The sequence below is a fragment of the Stenella coeruleoalba genome (assembly GCF_951394435.1).
Source record: "Stenella coeruleoalba genome assembly, chromosome: 1".
Lineage (NCBI taxonomy): Eukaryota > Metazoa > Chordata > Mammalia > Artiodactyla > Delphinidae > Stenella > Stenella coeruleoalba.
The window spans coordinates 33,495,539-33,518,112 of record NC_137169.1 but is presented as its reverse complement, the minus strand read 5'-3'; the positions used below and the strand labels follow the sequence as shown (position 1 = coordinate 33,518,112).

General features: G+C 53.6%; 1 protein-coding gene across 2 annotated transcripts in view; it reads left to right on the top strand.

Annotated features, from left to right (window-relative positions):
* The window catches only part of HIVEP3 (HIVEP zinc finger 3), a 56,926-nt gene that overhangs the window by 9,134 nt on the left and 25,218 nt on the right, over positions 1 to 22,574 (top strand). For both annotated transcript variants that reach the window (XM_079915480.1, XM_079915479.1), the window contains exon 2: positions 152 to 297. In XM_079915480.1, coding sequence (XP_079771606.1) covers positions 152 to 297 — 146 coding nt within the window. The remainder of the gene's footprint in view (positions 1 to 151; positions 298 to 22,574) is intronic.

Below are 22,574 nucleotides of genomic sequence, written 5' to 3'. Positions count from 1 at the left end.
ATCCGTTTCCCTCCTTCTGTAAAGTGGGGCTAAGAGCACCTCTTCACTGGGTAGAGGGAGGATGAAGTGTAGGTGTGCGATGCCATCGAAGGCATCATTCCATGACCACCCGTTAACCAGCCATGATTTTGTCGTTCCTGCGGTGGGCCAGGTTCGCCTCCCTTCGCTGGTTCCCCCGGAAGGCCAGAAAGAGATAGCTAGAGTGGAGAAGGAAGAGGAGAAGCGAGGGAAGCCGGAGGAGGACGCTCCTGCCTCCAAGAGAGGGGAGCCGGCGAGGATCAAAATCTTCGAAGGAGGGTAAGAATCACCTTTGGTTTGCAATGTCTGCTTCCCATGCAGTAAGAGCTCGCGCCCGCCCGAGGGCTGGGGGTGGTGTCATCTGCGTTCAGAGGTGGTGAGCATCTCAACGGGCAGGGCTGTGCCCACAGGAGCCCTGGGCTTCCGGCCTTCCAGGAGGTGACATCTGTGTGCGACTCGCTGACCGCCTCTGTTGAGGAATGCGGGCTCCTTGGTTGGGGGCGGGGTATGCCAGGTGTGTGCTGGGGACTGGAGCCGCCTGGGTCTTCCCCCAGCCCCTCTTTCCTCACATGCTGGCTGGGTTCCTCGACCCTGCATTGGGATTGATAGTGATTCTCCCAGGTCCTGTCCGGACTGCTGTTAACCTTGGTGTGTGTTCCCCAGAAGTCACCTCTGTCCTCTGAGCAGCCACCGTGGCAGGCCTGGTGTCCCCCAGGGGGACTCGGGCTCTGCTGACAAGGCTGTTTACAGGGCTGGTAGCGCACTGCACCTACCAGCTGTGTACACCGGTCTCTGTTCTGGCTGGCTGGAGTCCAGGATTCATTGGTTGGTAAACATTTAGAATAATACCCCTGGTTTTTCACCGTTGGTTCTTTGTCTCTGTAAACCTCATGATAGAAACATCTCAGAACTCTCAACTGTGGGGCTCCCCGGGCTCCGGCAGGCTGCCTGGTTTCAGACCTGCTTTGTAGAAGTGTTGTGCAAGCTGTGTTCTTTGTGACCACGTGTGTGCTTCTCGGGACGTGGGTGTCTGTACGCAGGTCCCGTGGTGTCTGTCTCAGGGTCCTGTGTCTGTGTCCCCAGTGTGATCAATGCAGCCCTCGTCCTACCCAGTCCTGAGGGATAACAGCACGGAGGAGAACCTACCTCCAAAGGAGGATGGTCCCCTTGAGCCCCAGCCAACACGGAACGTTATGGTACCTACAGTCCTCCAGCACCTGCAGGTGCCTAACTCACAAGGTCCAAGTGGGAGGTGCTGGATTCCTCTGTGGCGCTGGGAGAGCAGACACTACCCAGCTCCCCAAGGCCACCAGTGGGCATCCTCCGGTGGCACTGACCAGCAGGGCCTCTCAGCAGAGGGAGTGTTTGGAAACTGAACTTGGGGGTTTGGGTTGTCATAGTGACAGGGAGGGGGTCAGGGAGGGCAGACATCCTGCAGTGGCAGGGACCCGACCCCCGGGGAGAGAAATATCCTTTTCAGAGTTCCAGTAACTGCTCCACTGAAACACTAGACCAGAGATTTTTCGAAATATTTGCCCTCTTTCCATCTGGGGACTGACGGGTATCCTCTTCTGCTACTTGGTTAGAGCGCCCCCGTGTGTCTCTGTGTTCTCACATCATTGGGGTCCTCCAAAGGCCACATAAGACTTCGTCCTGGGATGGGTGCGTCGGTCACAGCCTTCTCCCAGCAGTTTCAAGGACCATCTGTGGGGCCCCAGGGGGTGGCTGAGTGTTAGCGGCCATGAAGGAGGGGGTTTGCTTCTGCCCTGACAGGCAACTGTCCCCAGACTGGAGATCTGGTGCCAGGCGGCTCCCTGCTGCCCTCATTCCCCCCCCCCCCCAGGAAGCCTGAGCCCCAAAGGGCAGTTGTCAGGAGCCTCTCCCCACCGCAGTTAGTTCACAGCTTCAGCCACCAGAGTCTCTGCCGCACGGTCTCCCTTCAGCTGAAAGGTGAAGGCCACACCTGAGTCCCCTTCTCCTCTTCCTACAGCCTAGGCAGTGGTCCTCACTGTAACCTACCCCCACCATCCCACCCAGGTCATCACTTAATCCTACCCGCTCTGTTCAGAATCTCCCTCTCTTCCCAGGTCCAGCATCCCTGCCCCCGAGCAGCTCTCCCACTTAGCTGTTCCACTCAGACCATCCCCTCCCCTCTCCAGCTCTGCTTCCCGTCTATAAAAGGGGATCATGACATACTTTGTGGATGGTCGGGGGATCCTGTTGCCGCCCCGGGTAAAGGCTGCAGTTCATGGTGCTGACAAAGGGCATCGGAGCATTTTTTCACTCTTGTGTGCGTCGCTTTTATCCCCTCCAGGATAACCTCGCTCTATCTGTCAGCTGCGAAGAACGTCACCCTCACTGCCTCTACCTGTCACATCTAATTTGAGCACTTTGGTGGGGGGGTTATGTAATGCCACTGGTCAGGTCATCTTCTCCTGCAGCCCCGCTGTCCCATCTGGGCCCCCACTGTACCTCCCACCCTCCCTTCTGGTGACCCCTCAACATTTACAGCTCTCTTGGGGCTGGTGTCACCCCCAGGAAGATTTGCAAATCTGGGCATGAGAGTGTGGGTTGCCACAGAACTGGGGGCACCTCTGGCATTTCATGGACAGGGCTGGGTATGTGACCATCCTATCACCAACCACAGAACCACTTGTCCCACCCAAAATGCCAAGGGTGTCCCCACCCAGAAACACTGACTAGAACCTTCAGGCACACCCACCTGAGGTCACCAGGGCTTTGCCTTAGGCCCATTCCTTCCTCTCTCCCTTCCTCCCTTCCTCCCTCCCTTTTTTTCTTTCTTTCTTTTGTGTATTTTTTTAACACAGCAAGTATTTGTACTTCACTCCAGTACCTATTTGACGAGGGTCTGCAATGGGGTTCTGTTCCTGGGAGTCACTCAGGCCAGCCAAGGCCGAGAGAGTGAGATGGGACAGTGGTGCCTTGTGCACTGACTCTTCAGGCTTCCACCCAGAAGCTTCTGCTCCCATCTCATCTTCCAGGGCAAACTGCAGGCCTCACCCAGCTCCCTGAGAGTAGGGAAGCACAGCCCTGCCGTGCACGGGGGAGGACCAGGGCTCTTTGGTAGGTAGCACTGACTACACCAGAGGGTTTACCGTACATCTGCAACTTGTTGTTTCTACTCAGTGATGTTCTGAGATGTAGTCAGGTTGATCCATAGAGATCTAATTCATGGCCATGAGTCAAGAGACCAGACAGCAAGAGTAGGTGCTGGATGCGTCCAGCAGGCAGGAGTCTTCTCATCACTAGTCTCCTTACTGTTCTTCTTGATCTCCAGCCCAGCAGTTGATCAATCGCTCAGTCCATCCAGGAGGAGCTATTTATTCAGTGCCTTATGGGTGCTCTGTGCCAGAAGATGCCCAGAGCCGAGGGGGTAAACTGGGGTTCTCCTCTCGAGGAGCCTGGTTCAGGTGCAGCACAAGGCCCGGTGCTGAGGTGTGGACCCCCAATACTGAGATGCTCGCAGCGGGCAAGGACTCCCGAGGCTGGAGTAGCCAGAGCTGGCTTCCTGGAGGGGGAGGGCTAGGCCTGGAGGGTTCGTGAGACTGGGACAGGCAGAGAGGAAAGGTGGGTCGGTCGTCGGTCTGGGTATGATGGTGACTCACGCACCTGGTCAGTCGGACTGGTTTCTTCTGGCCCTGAGTGGTCTCCCTGGTCGCCGTCATCCACCTCCTTGGCTTCAAACCTCACTGTGCCAAGGACACTAAATCTGAGTGTCCAGCTGGGACCTCGCTCCTGAACTATAGACCATGGCTTCTGATGCCTCACAGGCACCTCTGCCTGGGAGACTAGGGCACCTCGAACTCAGCGTGAGTTGGACCAAGCCCTCCAGTTGCCACCAACGACATCTCCTTCCACATCCAGAGCCCAGATGATGTGCCCAGCCCTTCAGACTCAAAACCTTAGTGTCATCTTGGACACCTTCTTCTCCCCCAACCCTCCCCCTTCCAATTAGTCCCCAGAGTCTGGTGTCCACACCAAGTGGTCCATGACTCAGAGGTGGTCTCTCTGCACTCCCTGTACCACGGCTCTTACCCCCTCTCTCCAGGCCCCCATGTTGGTGCTATTGGGTGTCCTTGATCATGGTTCTGCCTGTGTCACACCTCTGCTCCAGGGCCTTCTGTGGCCGCCTTACCTGCCGGATCCAGTTGAAACTCAGGCTGGTCTTCCCGGCCCCACAGCCTCACTCACCCCTGTTGTGCTTCACCTTCTGTGCCTGCTGGGCTCTGCCCATTGCCAAATCCTAGCCACCTCCAAAGGGCAGTACTCAGCCCTCTCCTCCGATTAACCTCTCAGATCCCTCCATACTCCCTAGTTCTCTGCGTTACTTCTGGAATAACAGTGGTACTGAAATCCATTCCTGTCTCCCCTGCAAGTCCCCTCTTGCCTTGGGTCCTAGGGCCATGCTTTGTCCACGCTATGCATCCGTTCCTATTTACCGCACTGATTTCCGGCACACAGCCCCCGCCCTGCATTCCCCATCCCTTCCACACCCGAACACAGTCTGCGTCTTCCAGGCAGCCTCCGGGAGTGCCCATCAAGAGCATGTTGACTTTCTCACCCAGCATCCCTGCATTTGCCTCGGTTGTTTTAGAAGGGCTCCTTTGTTACGAGAATGTTGACTTTACACCTACAAGGTTATACGGTTCATTGAGGGTAATGCCTGTGTTGTCCTAACTCAAGTTCACTTGTTGCAAGGAAAGCTGAGAGCTCAGCCCAAAGGGCTGGTGTGGAAGAAGAGGCTAGAATTGATAGGAACTACCTGGATGCCAAAAGTGCTCGTCCAGGCCCAGCTGGGGGGGCGAGCGGGGGAGGGGTCGGTGCTTAGGCCTGAAGGGAATGATGGGATCAGAGGGTGAAACCATAGAGGTCAGGCCCAGCTGGGGTGGGGAGTCCTCAGAAAGGTGGCCGTTGTCAAGGGGCAAGGGGTGGGCTGGGTTTAGAGGGGCAGCCCAGCCTTAGCTTGGAACTGGAATACAGGGCAGGGGACAGAAGCCCAGCTGTGGGCTGGGCCAGTGAGTGTGGCTATGGTGACTCACAGGCATGGGGCTGTCCGGGGCTGCCCCCCAAGCCCTTCAGGCCTTCAGCAGAAGGCATCCACGCCAGACCCTGCCACTGCCAGTGGCAGGACTCAGCCATTAAGGGAGGGCCATCTGTGCTCCTGTCCAAGGGTACTGACTCCCATCTCTTCTCAGTTCCCCAGTACCGCCCAATACATCCCTCCAGCCACTGCCTCTCTCCTAGCCCATTCAGTTCAGTACATCCAAACTTAAAGTTTCCCACCTTAACAACATTCCTTTGACTAAAGGGCTTACTCGCCAGATTTCTCTGTTTTCCTCAAAAGGAAAACTCCGGAAAGCGATGACTATACTTGCTCACGTCTCATCTTTCCTCCCATCCTCTCTCAGACTCATGCCGGTGGGGCGCTGGACTCATCACACCTCAAAAGCTGCACTTATCAAGGTCCACAGTGACCTCCAACGCTGAGGAATTCCGTGGTCAGTTCTCATTTCTCTTCTTTCCTGAGCTACTGGCAGCATTTGACACAGGTGACCCCTCCACCCTCCTCGAAACACTTTGTCCCCTGGCTTCCAGGCGGCCATCTTTCTTGACCCTCCTCTTCTTTGCCAGCAGCACTTTCTCGTCATCTTTGGTGATTTCCCACCATCTCCTGATCTCTAAACATTAGGGCCCCCAGGGCTCAGCCCCTGGGCTTCCCCTTTTCTCTGTGTAAACTCACTCCCAAGGTGGCTCTGTGTACCATCTATAGGCTGATGACTCCCAGACTCGCCTTTCCCGCCAGACTTCTCCCCGGAGCTCCGTGTCAGGTCTCAGCCATCTGTGTGATGGTCACCTGGGCGTTCAATGAACTCATCCTTAGAACACAGCACAGCAGATGCTGAAGAACCACTGTGACTCCTGGGGCTCTTGGTATATTTGTTAAAGAAATTATTTTGAAAGTTTGCTTAATTTGGTACAGTTCCACTTGAAGGAGTTATATTTTTAACAGGTGTGCTTTTCTATCTCATGTATTTTCATTTCTAATAGCTGAATTTATTTTTATTGAGGTCTAAGAGTTTATGCGGTATATCCACGTGTTGTTTATCGTGTACCTGTATTTTTAAAGCAAGCACGCATGCGCACGCATACGTGTGTGCGTATTTATGAAATAGTAGCTTGGAGAGAATAGTTTTAATTTTAAAAAACTTAAAGTTGGTTTGCTAATAATTTTTCACAAACCCATTCCTTCTTGGACTTTGAAACCTAAAAGTGCAGCATATTTTCCATCCTAAATTTCTACTCTGTATAGCCCCATCTTACTGTGAACTCCAGATTAAGGACGTTGTTGAAGTATGCCTTTGGGAAGATTTGTTACCTCTCTATTTATTGGGGAACAAATTGATTAAACTATGAATTACATACATAATAATAAGTTGGAGGTTTTGGGATAGGGGTAAAGAATAAACTCCGCAGGTAAACCGCTCTAAAAATCCAAACTGGAACAAAAAAAGCCTGCTACCAAACCGTTTGTAACGTAAAGGTGGTGATTTGTAAACATAGGCAGAGAAACTGTGTGCATTTGCTCATTCGCTGAATGTCTTTTTGAAAGTTTTTTTGAGTGGCCAAAGAAAAAAAGATATACTTTGAAAGAAGGAAGCAAAACCACTTGTTCAAACTCTGCACAGGCAACTTCATTCTTCCTGTCGTCAGGCCCCAGACGGCTCTGTCTCTCCTCCATTAACAAATCCTGTCAACTCACCCTGAATCTGCCCATTTCTCCCACCTCCTGGGTCAAACCACTGCCAAGATTCATCTGGTTTGTCACAGTGTCCCGCTGTAATCTCCTGCTTCCACCCTTACCCACTACAGTGTATTCTCAACCCGGCAACCAGAATGATCCTGTTTAACACCAGCAGACCCTGGCACTCCCACTCTGCACCCTCCACAGCCCACAAGTGGCCTGTGTGTGCTGGCCCCAGGTCCTCCCTGACCTCTGCCTACCCCTCTACCCCTTGCTTCCTGTGCTCCAGCCGAGGATCTCTTTGTCAGACATGCTTCTGCCTCGGGGCCTTTGCACTTGCTGTGCCCGCTGCCTTGAACACTTTTTTTTAAATAAATTTATTTATTTTAGTTATTTATTTTTGGCTGTGTTGGGTCTTCGTTGCTGCGCGCGGGCTTTCTCTAGTTGGGGCGAGCGGGGGCTACTCTTCGCCTCAGCGTGCGGGCTTCTCATTGTGGTGGCTTCTCTTGTTGTGGAGCACGGGCTCTAGGCACGTGGGCTTCAGTAGTTGTGGCACGTGGGCTCAGTAGTTGTGGCTCGTGGGCTCTAGAGTGCAGGCCCAGTAGCTGTGGCATATGGGCTTAGTTGCTCCGTGGCATGTGGGATCTTCCCGGACCAGGGCTCGAACCTGTGTCCCCTGCATTGGCAGGCGGATTCTTAACCACTGTGCCACCAGGGAAGCCTCTACCTTGAACACTTTTTCCAGGGTCCCGCAGCTCCTTCACTTCCTTCACTCACACTTTGGTGAAGACTTCCCAGGCCACCCTCCCACATGTACCCTCCTCTAGCATTTCTTATCCCCCTTCCCTTCCCTGCTTTATTTTTCCCCAGAAAGTCACTAGTTTGTTTCTGTTTCCTCCACCAGAATGTACACCCTGTGAGAGGACAGGAATTATGCTTTATTCATTGCTGTATCCCCAGTGCTGAAAATGGTGCCTAGCAGTGCTAGAGAATGTTTATTAAGTGAAGGAATCTCCCTTTAACTGAGACCTCAGGTGAGGGACAGGATCCCTGACCTCAGCAGCTCTCAGAATCCGTGACAGGGTGGACGCTCTGGGTCTCAGGAAGGAACAAGGACACAGAATCAGGGCCAAACCAGGCCAGACAGGACCAGCCCACCAACCTGGAGTCAGGCTTGGTCTGGGAAGGTGAAGTCAGGTGGCCTCGGCTATGGGGCAAGCACCTGGGGCTGGGAGCCAAGGTCATTTGCTTGCTGACCTGCCTTCAAGTGTTACAGGTAAAAATGAAACATGATTCCAAAAAGGACCGGCTCATGGGCTGCCAGCTCCTAGGCCAGTGCCTGCTCTGAGCAGATCCCTTGTGTCTTGGGGCCGGAGAGAAGTGGTCTTCGGCACCCAACTCTGGATAGAGGCTGCTGTCCTTCCTGGGTGAGTCCAGGCTGCCAGGTCCCTGTCTTCTTCCTGATCCAGTGCCTTGGTTTCTCTTTAATTCTCAGACTTCTCCCTGGAAGTGTAGACAGGCAACTCTGAGTGTGGCCCCAGTGGGCCGGGAGTGAATTGTCCAACCTCCATCACACGCGCCCACACTGGTTTTGTTCTCTTTCTGTTTCCCCCAAATCCCGTTGTTTCATCTCTCCTAGGGAATGTGACCTGAGCTTTGAGAAGGGGGTGGGAGTAGGGGAGGGTGGGATATTGCAGAGTCCAGGTGCGACATCCGGTGGCTCAGACCAGGGAGACCACATTAGAGATGGGGGTGGAGCTAGAGGACTTCTGGTGAATTGAATATGAAGGGTGAGGACGAGGAGCTTGGAATGTAGAATGACTGCCATGTTCCTGGCTCGAGTAACAGCTGGATGGGTGGTGCTGCCGTACACCGAGATGGGCAGGGATGGGGAAGACAGTAAGAAGGGGCTCGGGGAAGGGGAGATCAGAGCTTGGTGGACATGTTCCCTTTGAGATACCAGTCAGACATCCAAGTGTTCAGGGAGGCGTGTGGCAATTGGATATGTGAGCCTGGCTTCAGAGGACAGGAAAGACACCTTTGGGACATGCGTTTGTCAATGCATAGATGCTGTTTAGGAGGATGGAATTGGACGGGGTCACTTAGGGAGAGGGGAGGAGAAAAAAAGAATAGGGCATCCAGGACTGAGCCGGAACATGCCAGCAGTCAGAGGGCAGGCAGAGAGGAAGCTGCAAGAGTCTGAGAAGGAGAAGCCAGAGGAGTGGCGGAGACCTGGCAGAGTGAGAAGTCATGGAAGCCAAGGGCAGAGGGAGTTCAAGGTCATCTGTGCTGAGGGCCGCTTACAGGCCCAGGACAGGGAAGCCAGGCAAGTGTCCACGGGATGTGGCCACATGTGGGTCACTGATGGGGCCTTGATGGGAGCTGTTTTGGGAGATGGAGTCCTGAAGGCAGCACATGTAAGTAAACCTGTCCCAAGGGGCTGGCTATGGAGGGAAGGAGGAAACTACGAGGGGGTGAGGGGTGGGACCTGGGTGAGTGTGTATGAGGCTGAGCAGGTGGGTGTTTACACAGAGAGATCCTCAGTGTGCTTGTGCTGCTGGGGGTGTGGAGGTGGTAGGCACAGATGACAGTGCCGGGAGAGAAGGGGCCGAGCGCAGGGCGGAGTTCTAGAAGAGGTGCAAGGGGTGGGGCTGAGCTGATGTGAAGGGGGTGCTTCTCCTAGAGTAACAGGAGGAAAGACAGATGTGGGTGTGCTGCAGGCAGACTGATAGTTTGGGCGGGGGAGTGGGGAGGGTTCTCTCAGCCCCCATCCAGACCTCTTCTCACTGTTCCTGGACAGCTACATTCCCAGCAATAGATTTGTGAATGGCTGTTTTGAAAACAAAAGCAGGAAATGTCTGTTCCTAGGAAGCCACTTAGATTCTTGGAAAAGTTATTCCTTTGTAAAGATTATCCTCCAAATAAACATCTCAGATGTTAAATTGTCTAGTTAGGTTGACTGTACTGGCCTAGCATCTTTCTCCTGAGCACTCAAAATACTTCCCAGGGAACACTGGCTCCAGGCATTAGAGAAAGCTGATTATGTCACTATGAAACCCAAGTCACCGACAGTGAAAAAAAAAAAAAGAAAAGACATATTGATCACGGGGCAGACTGAGTGTCTGAGTATGCTGGGGCCAGAGTCCCCAGAGCCCTGAGGATGGTCAGGGAAGACCTAAATGCATCCTATTAAAATTTAAAGGAGAATCCATTTCTCAAGAAGACACTGCCTCCGGTTGCTGTAGGGGGTCGAAGGCAGCAAGGGGCTCAGCCTGAGGGTTTGGGGGTGTGGGAAGTGGAGTCCCCATGCCAGCAGGTGGTCGCCCCTGGTAGCTACAGCGAGGACCAGGCATCCCCTGGGCCTGGACAGCATCTGCCTGAGTCCCAGCCTCCTTCCTGTCCTGGGGAGTCAGCCTGGGCGCCCAGGAGGAAGCTGGCTTCTCCCCTTCTCTTCTGTAGGCGAAGCAGCCTCTTAGCTAACAGTGGCATGCATCTCTCTCTCTCTCTCTCTGTTTCAGTTTTTATTTTTATCAAAATTGCACAGAGTTGAAAACGCCAAATTCTTCTACAAATTTCGTTATGGAAAACAGCAGCACCCTTCTTTCCCCCACATTTTCTGCCCGGCCCCCCACCCCCAGAAGCAATAACTTTCATCTCTTTTAGCTGACCTCCATATCTCTAAATAATGTGCCTGGGTTGCTACTACCAGGCGCTTCAGCTTAGGTATTAGCTAGTGACTCAAGAGCCTTTCCTGGTCCACATATGCCCCCTCATCCCCCCTCCTCTCATTAGACTGTACCATTTATCCTTCACAGCTATGTCACGTAATGAACTGTAGTTCCTCTGGCTTTCCTGTACGGCTTTTATTTTCTCTAGGAATAAAAATTGTGTATGCGTTAACTTCATTAGTTTTCTATATATGTATTGCTAATTCAACCCCCCAATTCTCACCTCACCAACTCTCCCCTGCAGATGTTCAGATGCAGCGGGTCCTCTGTAAACTCATCTTGCTGACACAGTCCCTCCCTGAGGGGTCCAGCTGGCCCCTGGCCCTTTGCCTGGGGCACAGCTGCCATCCCAGGGCTGCCTTCACTCTTCGCCCTGGAGATTCTCTTACCTATGTTGGATCTCCTCATCGACTTACGTCTTCCTTTTCCCCGGTTTACTTCCTCATTGTCACAGAGACCACCCTTCAGCATGGTCTTCTTGAGAAACGGCCCATGAGAGGTGAGCTTTTTGATGCGTCACATGACTGAGAATACTGGAATATTCAATTCCTCAGTTGATTGATATGTCAGATTCCGGGTTGAAAGAGTTTTGAGAGCATTGCTCCCTTGTTCTCAAGCTTCCAGGTTGCTCTCAAGAGTTCCAGCTCCATTCTGATTTCCACTCCATCCTCTGCAACTGTCTAAGGCTCTTCTCTTCCTCCTTAGCGCAGTGACATTCCACAGGCGTGAATCTCGGTGTGGGGCTGTTTGCATCACTCGGCGACTCTTTTAATCTGGCAAGTCAGGGACTTCTGCTTTAAAAAATCTTCTTGAATGGTTTCCTTGATGATTTCCTCTTCTCCATTTTTCTGTCTCCTCTCTTTGGAACTCCTGTTATTCTGGTGTTGGACCTCCTGGCTCTTTTTTTTTGGCTGCATTGGGTCATCGTTGCTGTGCGCGGGCTTTCTCTAGTTGAGGCGAGCAGGGGCTACTCTTCATTGCGGTGGGACTTCCTGGCTTGTTCCTCTAATTTTCACACCTCTCTGTCAGAATCCCCACCTCTTTGTATTTATGCTCTACTTTCTGGGTACTTGTCTCCATTTTGTCTTCCAGCCACTCATGTTTTCATTTTTCAAGAGTGCTTTCTTTTCTCTGAACATTCCTTGTAATAATATCCTGTTCGTATTTGGTTGATTTCAGTATTTTCTCTCTCAGAGGCTATTAACTTTAGTTAGTTTTGTTCTGTTTTTAGTGTTCTTTTCCATTTGGTTTCTGTTTCCCTCAGGTTCCCTTCATCCTTGTGTTTGTTTAGTCTCTTCTCTCAGGTGTCTGATAACCTCTGCTGTCTTCCTGTGTTAAGAGTGGGAGGCTCAGAGACGGCTGGGCGCCTGGGTGTGAGAGCGAGGCTTCCCCGTGACTGCCCATCTGGGCTGTTCCACTGGGGAGGCTGCAGCGGCAGAGTCTTACGTCGTTCTTCTTGGGCGAAGACTCCAGTCTCACGCCTGAAGATGGCAGGGTTCATTTCCCATAGCCTGGGAGCCACAGAAAGGAAAAAGGTGGGAGGGGAAAGGGAGAGGAGTCTCAGCTTCCAGTGATGCATTCACTCCATCCCTTCACTTCTTTGTGATTCCCCTGCCCTGCCCTTACCTGGCCTGATGTCCCCCTCAAATGCCTTCCATCTCCCCCTTTGCAGAGAATAAACCTCCAGGCTTTCTCAGGGGTGATCTCCTGGCTGCTGGAGTTGAGGAAGGGATGGGGTCTGACTGCTTCTAACAAGACTTTCCACTAGTCATCCTTATCTTGGTTCCCTCCATCCCCACCTGCAGAGTCCTTGAGGGGCCCTGTGGTGTAAATTGGGTTGGTTCTCACATTCCCTGCTGTCAACTTAGATTCCATTGTCTTGAGTCTGCAAAGTCCTTTTCACCCATCCATCTCTTTCCAGCTTCCACAATTTTATTGTCAGTCTCCTCTCCTGCTCTTTTCTGCTTTGTGGGTTTATTATGCCAAAAGAGAGAGAGAGAGAGGGAGGGAGGGAGGGAGGGAGGGAGAGACAGAGACAGAGAGAGAGAGAGAGAGAGAGAGAGAGGGAGGGAGGGAGGGAGGGAGGGAGGGATGGAGGGAGAGAGGGAGGGAGAGAGAGAGGGAGGGAGGGAGAGAGGGAGGGAGGGAGAGAGAGATGGAGACAGAGACAGAGACAGAGAGAAAGAAAGAAAGAAAGAGAAAAAGAAAAAGAAGGAAAGGGAAGGGAAGGGAAAGGTAAATAAAGAATGTTTCCCCACCATCTGCAATAACAGACGCGTAGTAGGGTTGTTTTTAAATATGTTTTAGGCACAGAATTCATTCTTCCAAAGAAGTCTTCAGGGAAGGTCACCCTATCAACCTCCCCCACAGGTTCCTGGGGCCCCTGTGGCACCTTCCTGAACTTCTAGGACTCAGAGGAACACGGAAAGGGCCAGTGTTGTAGGAAGTCTGGAAAGTCCTTGGGCATTGGCCTGAGACAGAATCAGATTCCAGGCCTGCCTCCAGCAGTTACTGGCCAGTCCCTAAAGTAGGACAGTGGTATCTACTATACAGGCTCCTTGTTAGAATTGAATGGTAAGATACTACGGGCTGTTTTCCCGGGCCTGGCTTAGAGGAAGTGCTCAGCAAAGAGACCACTTCCTTCCTTGCTTCCTTTCTTCACTGTCTTTACTTCCTTCCATCTTCTTTTCCTCCCACCCCCTTCCCTCCGCCAGCATGACTGTAATCGTCCCCAGGCTCAGGTGGTCTTTCTTCCCAGTCAGTAGAAAGCCGCTGAAGGTGTAAGCCAGGCTATGTCTCTGATGGCTGTGTGCGGACAGCGCATCAGGTGGGCAAGAGGTCGAGTGTGATCTATGGACAATAAAAATGAAATCGGAAAAGAAAAATGACACGTGGGTTGGGCAGATGGAGAGTCTGACACTAGGGTCCACCTGAATTTTATTAGCTGCAAATCACAGGAAACTTTACTTTTTCCATCTTTGGGTGTTGTTTGAAATGAGGCCTCACGTGGAGGGAGGTAAGTGGGGTGAGTCCTGGAGCTGGAGACTTTGGGCAAATCATGTTTCCTCTCTGGATTGCAGTCTCTCCATTGGTAATTGGAGGATGTGGGAAAGGGCTTGGGCCTTGGAGTCCAGGGCTGGGGACTGTCCTGGCTCTGTCTTTACTAGAGCTGAGGCCTTGGGCAGGCCTTTGCTCCTGGTGGACCCAGGTTTCTCATCTGTAGCGTGAATGATGGCCATGTGGCTTGGGTGAACCATCTCTGGCTCTTGTGATGTGCTGTGTGGGATCTTTCCAGCTCTTGTCAGTCGATGAGCCATTTCAGCTCTGCACCCAATACTTGAGGAAGCTGTTGCTCAGAGGCAGCTTACAGGGAAAGGTCTGGGCGAGGGGTCTGTGCGGGCTGGTTGCAAGCCCTTGTCTCTGCCTCAGAGAAGCTGCCTTTTCTAAAGGTCAGAGAATCTAAGCCAAGCTCATCTGCAGGTACCCCTTCCTGGGCAGGAGACCTTGACAGTGTGCCCTGTCCTGAGATAAGACATCTGTTGGGAAGAGTTTCCTCTTGGAGCCCAGAGTTGGGTGTTGGGTATTGCTTGCCTGGACACAGGTGAGGAGATGAGGGGGGCAAAAGACATACCAAATCTCCAGAACCCACTCGAAAAATGAGGAGCTTAAAAAAATAAGGAGAGAGTTGGTCTGCAGTCTCTTGGTCTCTTGGAGGAGGGGTCCCTGCTGTGATCTGTCCCCCCGAGCATCCGCTGCACCTTGGTGCCCAGGGAGTGAAGGCCCAGTCCCAGGAGACACTGATACTCTCCAGCGGCCACATCCCACCTGCGCCTGCCCACCTGGGTGCCTTCAGTCATGCTTTGGGTGCCTCTCTGGAGGTGGAGATGCCTCTCGGTGCTGTTGTGAATGTTCAATAGAATCAGACGCGTGAATCAGCTGTCCAGGGTCTGGCACGCTCCATCCCAGCGCCCTGCCAATCAGAGGGGATGAGTGGCGTCCTTCACTCCCGCCCTCTGAGCAGAGCTCGTATCTCAGTTCAGCAGCAGAACATGATGAGAAAATCACAGCTTTGGTATCAGCCAGACCTGGGTTCAAATGCTGGCTGTGCTACTGATTAGAAAGTCACTTAACCTCTCTATGGCTCAGTTTTCTCATCTGAAAAATGGGAATAATAATAGTAACCTGTTGATCAAAGTTGTTGAGAAGTAAAGGAAACGAAGATGTTGGTGTATAATGTACCCAGCACAGTGTCTTATTCTGCCATGAATGATCAATATTTCCTTACATGATTGTCTCTTCAAGTAAGGGGTCAACTAATGTCTCCCCCTTCTGCAAGCACATTGTGGCAGACTGTAAACACTGAAACCAAACCCCCTGCGTGGGAATCCTGGCTCTGTCACGGCGACCAGCTGATCTTAAGTGAGTTATGTAATTGCTCTGTGCCTCAGTTTCCTCATCTGTAGGATGGAGACGATAATAGTAATTACATCTCAAAGAGTTCATATGAGGCTTAACGCATGTAAAGAATTTACAGTACATGATGAATAATAAGCACTTAATAAAAGTCCACTGTTATCATTATTATGAAAGCGTCCCTAGAAATCATTTGATCCAAATTCCTCACTTTGCCAGTGAGGAAACCATGGCCCAGGGAGGCGTTAACACAGCACAGCAATGATAGAAGCCAGCCTCTTGGCCTTCACTCAAAACACACCAACAGGAGGAAGGGAGGAAGGCTGTGTGGTGAGTGTGTACGAGGGTACTGGACCTGTGCCATCTCACCGTGACTGTGGTGATGGGAGGGAGGTGGCATTGTGGTGAATCAGGCTGCGATTCTGAAGCACTTTCAGCTCCCGTGAAGAGAGACGTTCAACTCCAGAGGATTCCTTGGGTTCAAGAGATAACAGGGTGGCCTGGTTGGGGAGCCAAAGCCACCCCTCAGGGGTGGACCCTGCATGGGGAGTTAGAGCCTGACCGGACAGGGAGACCTGGCATGGCCTTGGATGGAAGCAACATACCCTAGAGAATTCAGGGGTGATGGTTCATGGGGTTGGCAATTTACGCTTAAACAGTTCAGGAAAAAGAATTTTTTTTTAAACTATACTTTCAGCTTTTCTGTATGTTTGTGATTGTTTCAAAATAAAAACTTAAAATAAAAAAGAGAGAGAACCAGTTTGGCTCAGAAGAAAGGAGACCAGGGAAGCCAGGAATTGAGGAGAGTTTAAAAGGGCAGAGGCTGCCAGGGGCCGCCGGGCAGATCTCTGAACAAGTGGGTCAGCCAAGGCCAAGAGAGGAAGCGAAAGGCGTCAGACCAAGGAAGGAGCGGGGCCTGAACTCCGCGCAGAAGTTTGGATCTGTGCTGTGAACAGGCGTCATGTGTCACCATGGGTGGCTTGCAGACCAAAGAAGGGCAGCGCAGCTGGCGGGAGAGTTTGGGTCCCCAGGAGAGTGTGTCCCAGGGCACAGCAGCCAGCAGAAAGCAGATTGGGCTGGAGCCCGGGCAGCAGGGGGTGGGCGTGCTGGGCAGGCAGGCTCCCAGGAACATAGTGGCAGCAGACAGGGCGGAAACAGGAGCCAAAGTGAACCTAAGGCGGCCAGGGAGAAGCCAGGCTGTGAGCAGGGTCTTGTAACCCGCTGGCAAGTGTGGCCGGCAGACTGGGGCCAGGAGGCCACCAGCCAGGGGCCAGGCTGGGCTTCTGGGGACTGAAGCCAGGAGCAGGCAGGGCGCCTCCCCAGGGAAGACGGCAAGGACTGGAGGCAGCTGGTGGGCCCGAGGGCAGGGAGGCTTGTCCGCAGGCTGTGCTCTTCAGCCGGGGGCCGGACCTTTAGGGGCCAGGGAGGAAAGTGTGCTCGCCCAGGGGGGCCAGGTTGGATGCAGTCTGATTCAGGAGGAAGGGAAGCCATCCCCTAGTAGAGAGGAGGAGACCAGTTCCCGTAGACTTTCAAAGCGTCAGCAGATCTAGCAACTGGGCTGCCTCAAATCCGTCTCTCAGAAGTTTCTGGGACTCGGGAGCTCAGGTCCAGACTCTATAAACCATGATTTTCCTGAGCTTTGTAACCTCCTAGCGGCTGCCCTCTGGCGGCTCTGGTTTCACCGTCAAGCGGTAAACCCTTCCCGGGAGGAGGCAGCTGGGGACTTGTGTCCCCCTCCTTCATGGTCAGGAGTGAGGAGGAAGGAGCCCGTGGGGCAGAGTGGAGGTGGGGACTTGAATGGGTCTGGACCAGGAGAACAAAGTGTCCCCAGGGAGCCAGCCACGGGCTGAGCGGTGACCCGGGGGCTCCAGCTGGAGCTGAAGGAGGCAGCGGTGCCATGGATTCATACTGGGCAGGGGGCCGTCCCCCGCCCGGACTCCAGCGCGGTGCCCGTGGGGTCCGGTTGCTGCAAGAAAGGGCAGAGCAGTGACCACGGCTATCCGCACGCTGGTCCAGGCTCTCTTCCTTCCCCCTTCTAGGGGCCAGAGTGCCTTTAGTCAGCCAGCCCTTACCTGAGGCGGGGGAGGGGCTACTGTGAACGCAGTGGGGCTTTGCCTGGGCTCTACCAGCCCTGGGCATCCATTGTGCTGGCTCAGATCCCCACGAAGCGTCCTCACCCTTCACCCTCTTCCTTGGGCCTCCTCTGCTCAGTGTGCCTGGAAGGGCCCTCCCAGCAGGGACAACACACTGAAAGTAGCCAGCTGGGCTCCCCCAGGTGTCGGGCCAGCCCTGGCAGGAGCCCGGCCTCCTCACTTGTCTACCTAGTACAGCCATGAGATGCCCGGATGGGGGTCAAGCACCTGGTCCCCGAAGGATGGAGTGAGGAGGCGGTCTGGTTTTCAGCAGGCTCTGCACGCACCCTGACCGTCCACCGTGGGGCCGGGCACCCTCTCAGCACCCCGCCTGCTGCCCGGGCCTGGGTGCTATCCCTCTGCTCGCGAGGAATCGGGGTGATCGCGCCCATATCATGCTGGGAAGGTTGCTTCCGTCCTTGCAGGAATCCCTCACGTGTCTTGTCCCCTCCTTGGACTCCTGGGCCTTTGGCTTCCATCCTCCCTGGCCCACTTCATACCAGGTGATCGTGCACCTGCTTACCCAGGTGAGAGCCTCCTGCAGGCTGTGATGCAAACCGTCAGGTCGATTTCAGGCGGCACCTGGACAAATGCTCCTTGTTACATTTGTCATGTTTTATTTTAATGTCTGTTAGGAATTTATAACCTGCGCGTGCACCTGAGATTTTGTGACTGTGAGCCCTTGGGGTGCAGCTTCGCTGGGGCAGGAAGCTCAGGCTTCTGCTCAGGCAAGCCTGTCTCTGAGCTCAGACTCCTGGAAGGCCCGCGATGTGGTCCCTGGTGTGGGTTTTGAAACATGACTCTGAGGACCATCACCGCAGGCCTTTCTGCAGTTCACGGGAAGCTCGCTTCCTGGGGGTCAGGTGTGGCGATAACCGGGAAGGAGGCTGGGCACGCCGGCCTGGGCTGTCTTCTACGGTCTCAGGGAAGACCACTGCATCTGGAGTCTGACAGACCTGGGAGCCGCCCTGGCTCTGCCCTAACAGGCTGTGTGATGTGGGGCAGACTGTTAGCCCACCTGTGCAGCTGCTCCTGACCTGGAGGGTGATGGGAGCAGTGCCACCTCCTGGGGTTGAGGTGAGGACTAAATGAGAAGACGGCCTCGAACGCACCACCCCAGCGTTTGGAACCAGCATGTGTCTGGAGATGGAGCCTGGCATGCCTGGAAGGAAGCCGGCGGGGCAGGACAGAGGCAGGGATGGGTGGGGGTCAGGAGCGTGGCCTCTGGGGCTGGGCCACCTGGGTTGAGTCCTTGCGCCATCACTGCTGGGTATGTGACCTGGAGCAGGTTGTTCAGCCCTTCTGGGCCTCCCTTTCTCGTCTGCAAAGTGGGGAGAGTACTGATGACACAGCCAGGGGCTGTTCTGGGGACTGAACGCTCAAAAACGGCAGCTTGGCGAGTCCCGCAGCTGCGCTCCTGCACCTCCTGGCTGGCTTTGCGCCTGTGTCCATTGACCAGGAGGGCTGGGCAGTGCTCAGGAAACACCTCTGAGGACATAGCGGTGAGCTGAGCCTGAGGACGAGGTGCAGTTAACAAAGGCAGAAGGCGGGGGTGGGAAGATTGTTCCAGATGGACGAACTGGCCCAAGGTTGGAGGACCAGGGTGCTGGTGAGGCTGAGGCTGGAGGGGGAAGGGAGTGGCAGTGAGTGGGGGGCGGCCTGAGAGGACGAGAGAGATGGGTAGGCTGAGAAGGGGCCTGGGATGGGGTCACAGGTGTCACTGGGGGATGGGGAAGGACCACTGTCCCTTTTCCATCAAATAAAAGAAGCTATATCATTCATCTCATGTTTTTCGATGGGAAAGTGGGAATGCACAAATGAAAGTAACTATAAATTGTAAACACTCCACGCATTTGGGGCTATTTTGAAATCCCCAAAGCCTGGTATTCCTATAACTCCACCAGACATTTGGCCTTAAAGCCGGCTCAGAAAGAGCCCTTACTAGCTCCCCAGGTCCTTCCAAAGCACGCTGTGGTTGATTACGCCCCAGACTGTCTCCCTAGGCTCCTCTCTCGGCCCCAGCCCGACCCTCTGTACATCCCAGGCTCCTCTGCTCTTGCTGTGACCTCCACCTGGAGGGACCTCTCCTCCTCTCCAGCTCCAGATCCCCACAGTGGACTGTCCTTAGAGCCCAGGTCAAATGTCCCCATTCCACGGAGTCTCCCAGACCTTTCCCCACCCTGCCACTGCCTGCCAGACATCGCCTCCCCTTCCGAAGCCCCCGGACCTGTTATCTCACCTTATCTTGACAGTTATTATTTTCTGTTTGGTTCAGACAAATGGATGTTTCCCCTGATGGCCAACGTTAGAGCCCACAGGCAGGGGAAATCCATTTCATACAAAGCGTGTACCGTTTACCACGTGTAAATTTTTCAATGTAGGCGGTGGGCCGATCACCGCGATCTGTGGCTTGCTGTGGTGCCACTGACTAGCTGCGTGGCTGAGAGCAAGTCTCTGTGCGTCTGTGGGCTCAGTTTCTCCATCTCTGGAGCAGAGGCAGCTGTCTCCGCCTCCCAGGCTGTTGTGAGGCTGGAGGACACGTGCGGCATCTGCCTCCACTCTCAGCAAACACCGAGGAGATCTGCAGGAAGCCTCAGCAGGCTCTGTTCTCATTCAGCGGCTCCGAGCTGATTCTGCATCTCATCTGAACTTCATTCTAGCCACGGGGTTGCCTTCTTGCCGACGGTTGCTCTGAAAGGCCCTTCACGTGCTGTAGATAGCGGTTATAAGCGATGCTGCAGCCAGACAGGGCCGGCGCTGCTGGAGAGCGTCCCTCGGGCTTTCTGGAGACACGGTGTGCTGACTCAGTTCTCTGCTGGTACCGGGCCTGCTGCAGGGAGGTGCATGGGGATGCAGTGGTCCTTTGTGAGGAGCTCACACCCAGAACCATCAGGCCCGGACCCAGGTTGGGGGCAGCAGACTCTGGCCTTCGTAGTCCTGGCTCTACTGTCCACGCCTGTGTACGTTTGAGGGGGGACCTCAGGCAACTTACTGACCTCTGGTGACCACTGATTGAGATGCAGCACATGGCCTCCTAGATGGAGCCCTGTCCCACCCGGCAGTCCCCTCGCCCTGCTGCCCCTACCCTTCCACCAACCTACCCTACCCTCCTTTGTAGTAACAGCAGCCGTTGTCTGTTGAGGGCCTGCTGTGCCCCAGGTACAGAACTCAGCACTAAGCACTTCACAAATAGAATTTCTAATGCTCGTCATCCCCTGCTGAATAGCACTTATATGTATACACACACACACACCCATTCTCCAGATGAGGGGTGGAGGCTCAGAGAAACGAAGGAACTTGACCATCGTCGCTCAGGTAGTGAGAAACAGAGCAGGGATTCAAACCCAGACCTCTGTGGCTCCAAATCCTGTGTTCTTTCCTTCACAGCCCCCTGCCACTAACGGGGGACCCTGCTTTCTGCATCCTCTGACTCGCAGCCACCTGCGGGGCAAACCCCAGCTGAACCCTGTTCTTACCCCTCCATGTGCCCGTGGCCAGGCCCTGAGTGGACCCCAGTGAATGCTTATGGATACAGATGGTGATGATGGTGGTGCTTCCCCAGGGCCCGTGGTGTAGGACGGAGTTGGCAGGGGGAAGCGTCCTCTCCCCTCTCCCACTATCTCTCCATGTGCTGGAGAACATGCCTCCCGTCAGCAGCATCTTCTATGGCCAGAAGAGCCAGAGGGTGCGTCATCCAAAAAGGAGCCTTGAGAGATTGGTGCTCACTGGCTGTGTGACCTCGGGCAAGTTACTTTACCTCTCTGAGCCTCCGTGTCCTCATCTGAAAAAGAGGAATGCCATTACCCACCTCACCGATTTCTAGTAAGGGATAAATGAAGTCCTATAATTTGGAAGATGTCCAGTAAGTGCTGAAGGATCACAGATGTTTGGCTTGTATTATTATCACTGCTGCTCTGTCCAGTGCAGAAAAGGGCTGAGCAATAGTGTCAAGTCCAGTAGCCAGAGGCAAAGGCATCGTGGGCAACTCTGTCAGACTGGAGGCCTGATCATAAAGGTGACATGGAGCTCTGACCAATGAGAGTGTTGCTTCACACTCAGGCAGACCATAAAGAAGACCCTCCTGAGACTGTGTCAGAAGCTGTAATCTTTTAAGACTTGCAGCCCCAGGGTGAGCACTGGAATTAACAGAAACGAGGAAACCGGCTCCCAGAGGTGAAGGCTGTAAGGGGACTGAGGAGAGCAGAGCGTGACAAAGGCCACACAGGAGATGGCCCACTGTGTGAGGTGTAGTTCCCAGTCCATGAAAAATGTCTTCAAGGAGGTTCAGAAGCTTCTGCTTGCCCTGTACATCAGATGATTCCAAAAGGGCCATGTCCCTGGTGACCAGCACCTCATTTTCACACTCTGGGTTTGCTTTCTCACGTCCGGCACCTGGTCATGTCTGGTTCACTGCGCTGGGAACAGATGAAGTGTTCTCTGCTAAGTGGTCAGCACGTCTGCTAATCTCTGACAAGGCTTCATAGACATGGCATTTCTGAAGGCTAACCCAGCCAGCAGTGGCAACAGTCTGATCTCAACGTACGCGCTCCGGAAGCTTTCAACAGCCATGCCTCTCACCCTGTCTCCCTCTGTGCAAAGTATCCAGCCCTGCTGTCATGCTAAGAACTGTCCAAAGCATAGAAAGCTTTTAACTGAAGGGGAGATGAGATATGATCGGTCGGCAGGAGCTCACGTCGTCCGTGGACCATTCCTGCTTGTGTCTGTGCCGTGACCTCAACCCCACATTCCAGTGGTGAGGACGCTAAGTTGGCTGCAGCTTTGGTCAGTCACTTAAGGTGAGGGGTTGGTGAAAGGCTGCCTGTAGGCATAAAGCTCATATGGTCCAGTCTACCAGCCCTCCCTGGGAAGTCTTGTTTCCTGTTTTTCAAGTGCAAATAACCAAATCCCTTTATCCTTAAACTTGGAATTTCTTCTAAAGCTGCTCCCCATCTTGCACCTCTATCATCCTGATATAAATCTGATAGTTCGGTTAACTTCACTGAGGCTTTCATGACCCCTGCATTTTCTTTATTGGGCCCTGATCCTTTATCGTACTGATTTCCAGCTCAGTGACTGTGCTGTGTCCATTTAGATTCCAACTAGACCTATTTACCTCAAGTCCAGCCTCCCTCCCAGCATAGGAATCTATTGATATTTTGCCCCAAATCTTAGAGGTCATTTAGTCTGTGCTTGCACACTGTCCATGGTCGGGAGCTCACTACCACTCCAGCTTGCTTTGTTCCAAGTTTGTTGCTCTGGGGTTGGAAAATTCTTTTTGAAAATGAGCCCAGATCTTCCTCCCTGTCTCGGTCCTGCTTGTGGACTGAGCTGCCTTCCAGGAGGCTGGCAGTGGTTGCACCTGTGACCTAAGGTCTCTGTGGGCAGATTTTCCATGAGCCCGGTTTCTCTTCTGCTCCCAGCTGGTGGGGAGCAGATCTCCTCAGAGCAAGGGCCAAGAAGGTGCCTGCCATCATGGGACAATTAGAATGGCCTCTCTTTCCTCTTCCCATAAGATTTGAG